Source organism: Mobula birostris, chromosome 9 (assembly GCF_030028105.1).
Source record: "Mobula birostris isolate sMobBir1 chromosome 9, sMobBir1.hap1, whole genome shotgun sequence".
NCBI lineage: Eukaryota > Metazoa > Chordata > Chondrichthyes > Myliobatiformes > Myliobatidae > Mobula > Mobula birostris.
The window spans coordinates 85,394,807-85,400,806 of NC_092378.1; the positions used below are offsets into that span (position 1 = coordinate 85,394,807).

At 46.1% G+C, this 6,000-nt stretch overlaps 1 protein-coding gene across 5 annotated transcripts in view; it reads right to left on the reverse strand.

Moving 5' to 3' along the window:
- Positions 1–6,000, reverse strand: part of slc5a11 (solute carrier family 5 member 11) — a 93,937-nt gene that overhangs the window by 47,841 nt on the left and 40,096 nt on the right. For all 5 annotated transcript variants that reach the window (XM_072269462.1, XM_072269464.1, XM_072269465.1 and 2 more), the window contains one exon: positions 4,733–4,883. In XM_072269462.1, the coding sequence (XP_072125563.1) occupies positions 4,733–4,883 (151 nt within the window). The remainder of the gene's footprint in view (positions 1–4,732; positions 4,884–6,000) is intronic.

Below are 6,000 nucleotides of genomic sequence, written 5' to 3' on the forward strand. Positions count from 1 at the left end.
ATCAACCGTCTCGACTTCACCGCACCTTGTCCCCATTCCAACCTCACTCCTTCGGGACGCTCTGCTCTCCACTCCCTCCGCACTAATCCTAACCTTACTATTAAACCCGCCGATAAGAGGGGTGCTGTTGTAGTCTGGCGTACTGACCTCTACCTTGCCGAGGCACAATGACAACTCACGGATACCTCCTCTTATTTACCCCTCGATCGTGACCCCACTAAGGAGCACCAGGCCATTGTCTCCCACACCATCACTGACTTTATCCGCTCAGGGGATCTCCCATCCACTGCTACCAACCTTATAGTTCCCACACCCCGCACTTCCCGTTTCTACCTCCTACCCAAGATCCACAAACCTGCCTGTCCTGGTAGACCTATTGTCTCAGCTTGCTCCTGCCCCACCGAACTCGTTTCTGCATACCTCGACACGGTTTTATCACCCCTTGTTCAATCCCTTCCGACCTATGTTCGTGACACTTCTCACGCTCTTAAACTTTTCGATGATTTTAAGTTCCCTGGCCCCCACCGCTTTATTTTCACCATGGATGTCCAGTCCCTATATACTTCCATCCCCCATCAGGAAGGTCTCAAAGCTCTACGCTTCTTTTTGGATTCCAGACCTAATCAGTTCTCCTCTACCACCACTCTGCTCTATCTAGCGGAATTAGTCCTTACTCTTAATAATTTCTCCTTTGGCTCCTCCCACTTCCTCCAAACTAAACGTGTAGCTATGGGCACCCATATGGGTCCTAGCTATGCCTGCCTTTTTGTTGGCTTTGTGGAACAATCTATGTTCCGTGCCTATTCTGGTATCTGTCCCCCACTTTTCCTTCGCTACATCGACGACTGCATTGGCACTGCTTCCTGCACACATGCAGAACTCGTTCACTTTATTAACTTTGCCTCCAACTTTCACCCTGACCTCAAGTTTACCTGGTCCATTTCTGACACCTCCCTCCCCTTTCTAGATCTTTCTGTCTCTGTCTCTGGAGACAGCTTATCCACTGATGTCTACTATAAGCCTACTGACTCTCACAGCTATCTGGACTATTCCTCTTCTCACCCTGTCTCTTGCAAAAACACCATCCCCTTCTCGCAATTCCTCCGTCTCCGCCGCATCTGCTCTCAGGATGAGGCTTTTCATTCTAGGACGAGGGAGATGTCTTCCTTTTTTTAAAGAAAGGAGCTTCCCTTCCTCCACCATCAACTCTGCTCTTAAACGCATCTCCCCCATTTCACGTACATCTGCTCTCACTCCATCCTCCCGCCACCCCACTAGGGATAGGGTTCTCCTGGTCCTCACCTACCACCCCACCAGCCTCCGGGTCCAACATATTATTCTCCGTAACTTCCGCCACCTCCAACGGGATCCCACCACTAAGCACATCTTTCCCTTCCCCCCCTTTCTGCATTCCGCAGGGATCGCTCCCTACGCAACTCCCTTGTCCATTCGTCCCCCCCATCCCTCCCCACTGATCTCCCTCCTGGCACTTATCCGTGTAAGCGGAACAAGTGCTACACATGCCCTTACACTTCCTCCCTTACCACCATTCAGGGCCCCAAACAGTCCTTCCAGGTGAGGCAACACTTCACCTGTGAGTCGACTGGGGTGATATACTGCGTCCGGTGCTCCCGATGTGGCCTTCTATATATTGGCGAGACCCGATGCAGACTGGGAGACCGCTTTGCTGAACATCTACGCTCTGTCCGCCAGAGAAAGCAGGATCTCCCAGTGGCCACGCATTTTAATTCCACATCCCATTCCCATTCTGACATGTCTATCCACAGGCTCCTCTACTGTAAAGATAAAGCCACACTCAGGTTGGAGGAACAACACCTTATATTCCACCTGGGTAGCCTCCAACCTGATGGCATGAACATCGACTTCTCTAACTTCCGCTAAGGCCCCACCTCCCCCTCGTACCCCATCTGTTACTTATTTTTATGCACACATTCTTTCTCTCACTCTCCTTTTTTCTCCATCTGTCCCTCGGAATATACCTCTTGCCCATCCTCTGGGTCCCCCCCACTTTGTCTTTCTTCCCGGACCTCCTGTCCCATGATCCTCTCGTATCCCCTTTTGCCAATCACCTGTCCAGCTCTTGGCTCCATCCCTCCCCCTCCTGTCTTCTCCTATTATTTTGGATCTCTCCCTCCCCCTCCAACTTTCAAATCCCTTACTCACTCTTCCTTCAGTTAGTCCTGACGAAGGGTCTCGGCTTGAAACGTCGACTGCACCTCTTTCTACAGATGCTGCCTGGCCTGCTGCGTTCACCAGCAACTTTGATGTGTGTTGCTTGAATTTCCAGCATCTGCAGAATTCCTGTTGTCTACTGGATTATATGACTGTGGTAGTCCAGAGACAGTCCAACATGTTTTGCTGAGCTGTAATCGATATAAAATTGAAAGAAACACGTTGTTCGAGAGCATCTGCAGAATTCCTGTTGTTTGTTTTTGAGGCTATCTGGCTTAAACTTATTTTGGTTTTGTATTAAATCTTTGTTTGGCCATCAAGAGAATCAACATCTGATTGAAGAGTCTATTATTCAGTTTATACGTGAGACTAGGTTGTACTCGAGAATGAGTTCCTTGAAGTTCTATAATTAATTATACATCCTGCGGACTGCTGTAATATGCCTAGATGCGTCTAAACAGCCGGAAATAGAAATAGAAGAAGAAGAAGAAGGTCCAACTGCTTTGGTGGTGGTAATGCATCTTTAAGTTAGACTGCCAACTGCCATTAAATGTCAGAAGAAGAAATAAGTCCAGCTGCTGGTGAGTCAGGATCCTGGCAAAAACTACACCATTAAGACAAAAAAAAACACACTCCAAGCAGCTCCATGAAAAGGTTATTGAAAAGCACAAGTTAGAAGATAGAGACAAGAAAACTTCCAAGTCACTGAATATCCCTTGGAGTACAGTTAAGTCAATCATCAAGAAATGGAAAGAATTTGGCACAGCTGTAAATCTGTCCAGAGCAGGCTGTCCTCAAAAGTAAGTGACCGTGCAAGAAGGGGCCTAGTGAGGGAGACCATCAGGAGACTTGTGACAACTCTGGAGGAGTTACAAGCTTCAGTGGCTGAAATGGGAGAGATTGCGCATACAACAACAGTTGCCCAGTTCACCAGTTGCAGCTTCATGGGTGAGTGGCAAACAGAAAGCCACTTTTGGGGAGAAAAAAAACCTCACATAAAATCTCAGCTAGAGTTTGCCAGAAGGCATGTGGGAGACTGAAGTCAGCTGGAAGAAGGTTGAGCTTTTTGGCCATCAGACTAAATGCTATGTTTGCTGGAAGCCAAACACCACACATCATCAAAACATACCATCACTACTGTGAAGCATTGTGGTGACTGCATCATTCTGTAGGGATGCTTCACTGCAGCAGGCCCTGGAAGGCTTGTGAATTTAGAGGGTAAAATGAATGCAGCAAAATATAGGGAAATCCTGAAGGAACCCCTGTCACAGTCTGCAAGAGAACTGTGACTTGAGAGAAGATTTGTTTTCCAGCAAGACGGTGTCCCCAAGCATAAAGCCAAAGCTACACAGGAATGGCTTAAAAATGGCATGACCAAGTCAGAGTGGACTCCAATAGAGAATTTGTGGCTGGATTCGAAAAGGTCTGTTCACTCACAATCCCCATGCAATCTGACAGAGCTTGAGCAGTTTTGTAAAGAAGAATGAGCAAAAACTATAGTGTCTAGATGTGCAAAGCTGATAGAGACCTATCCGCACAGACTACTCAAGGGTGTAATTGCTGCCAAAGGTGCATCTACTAATTACTGACTTTAGGGGGGAGTAGTTGTGCAATCAATTATTTTATGTTTAATAATTAGAAATTTGTCTTCACTTTGAAACTAACAGTCTTTTCTTTTAATTGGTCAAAAAAGCCAAATTAAATCCCCTGTGATTCAATGTTGTAAAACAACAAAACATGAAAATTTCCAAGTGGGGAGGGGTGAATACTTCTTATAGGCACTGTAGCTGGTTTACACATGAGCTGAGGTATAAAGGACATTGATGGAAGACAATATCTACCCCTGGGAGGGGTAATTAAGTAGTTGTATAAAACCATCCTCGAAGAGCTAAAGTCTCAAAGTCCCACTGTATTTCTGCCCACTCCAACAACAGCACTCTGCTTGCCCCTGTCTTATTTTAATTTGTTCTTACCAATCAATCCTGAGCACAGATTGGTCACTGCTTTAAACACCAAACTGCCATGAGTTGCTGCCTTTTCTACACAATCGACGAATCTGAGTAAGCCACATATTCTCAGGCTTCCAATCTCTGATTGGCCGCTACTCTGATTTATGAGGGCATTATCAGTATTTGTCTTCCCAAAATGCATCACCTCACAGTAGTTAGAATGTACTTCCATCTGCTAAAGTTGCCTCCACTGAGGAATTTTCATTCATTGGAAAATATACTTTTTAAAAAGTCATTGGATGATATCTAGATGGCGAAAGATGTTGGAGGTGTGATGTGAGAGTGTGAGTGAGGCTGAGAGATATGGGCAGTGTCACCCCAAGTGCAGGAAAGGCTGTAAATTTGTGTCAGGTTAGAAGCTGCACAGGTAAGAGTGTTCCAGAAAACAATCTATGAGGAGCAACACTGTAAACCACTGTGTTTAACCCAGTAATACAATTTGGAAAGGAACAACATGAGAAGTTCTATATTGTTGCTCGTCAGAAAGTGGCATCGTTTTTCTTGGATTTAATCTTTTTGCATTTCCCTACCTGCCAACAACCATGAGCTCCCATTCACTGCAGTGGGGCCGGAGGTGGTGCCAGATGTCCATTGTAAATAATGTGCTTGCACTGTTGAAGATTGAAGTGAGGGAGGACATGAGAGCAGCGACCATGACTGACATCATCAGGCCCCGCAGTCCTGCCATCAAAGAGTGAGAAAAGGAACAGATTTAAACCAAGCTCCCTTCAAGAACTGAGCACTAACAAGATCCACAGTACTGGGGGCACATTCACAGACCGAAGCACACCAGACAGCATTCCACACTGACAACCTCAGTCTCTGCTTCATTCCCTGGAATTCACATTCACCCTTCCTCAACTCAAAAAGCACCTTTCCTGCAAATGTGTTACAGCAAAAGGGGAGGAGAAAGGGAGGTCTTTGTGTTGGAGGGGAGTGAGAAGGTTCTGTTCATAAGGTTCTCTTCAGCCCTCAAACTCACCCTAGCATCAAATTCTCTTCCACTACAACTCACCAGGAGACAATTTCTTCTGGAAGGAGATAGATAATGGTGATGATTATTTGCTGCCACTGTTAAATGTTTTTGAGAGATTTAGCCAGGGTTAACTATTTGCATGTTAGAACAGACCATGGGCCATAATTGTAAAATCCGGTTGGGGGTTGTGCAGCAGGGCCCCACCACTCTATTGACATCCTGCAGGTACGTGAGGTCCACGGAATCCATAAACCATATCTTGAACTGAGGGCAAAGGCAGCTCTGGTATTGGCCAACAGGCTGCAGCATCACCACCACTTCCTGTTTGTGCCCATTAACCACCCATTATCATCACTGCTGAGGTTACCTACCAGCCTGCCTCATCCTTCCCCCAATTAATCCTACCTCCTAATCTCTGTCACCCTCTGCACAACTGTACCCATCAAAGGCTGTCTGAGGGTTACTGAGGGACCATATAAGCCTTTGTCCCATTGTTTTGGCACCTTTGGATTCATGAAAATAAATGCTCGAACCAGGAGTTTCAATGAGTTCAAGGTCCTGAGATCCTCTGGCTGAGTGGAAGGTTGCTAGAAGATTCTACAGATCGTTGGTGAGACCGCACTTGGTACACAGTGTATAGTTCAGGACAACACACTGTACGAAGGACATGACAGGCCAGAGATGGCACAGGAAAGGTTTACAAGGAATTCCAGGCTTAAATCATAAGTTGTTATTTTTACTATTCACTATTTTCTCTGGAGTGAAGGGTGGACCTTCTAGAAGTTTATATAATCATGAGGGGCAGAAATAAGTGAATGGTCA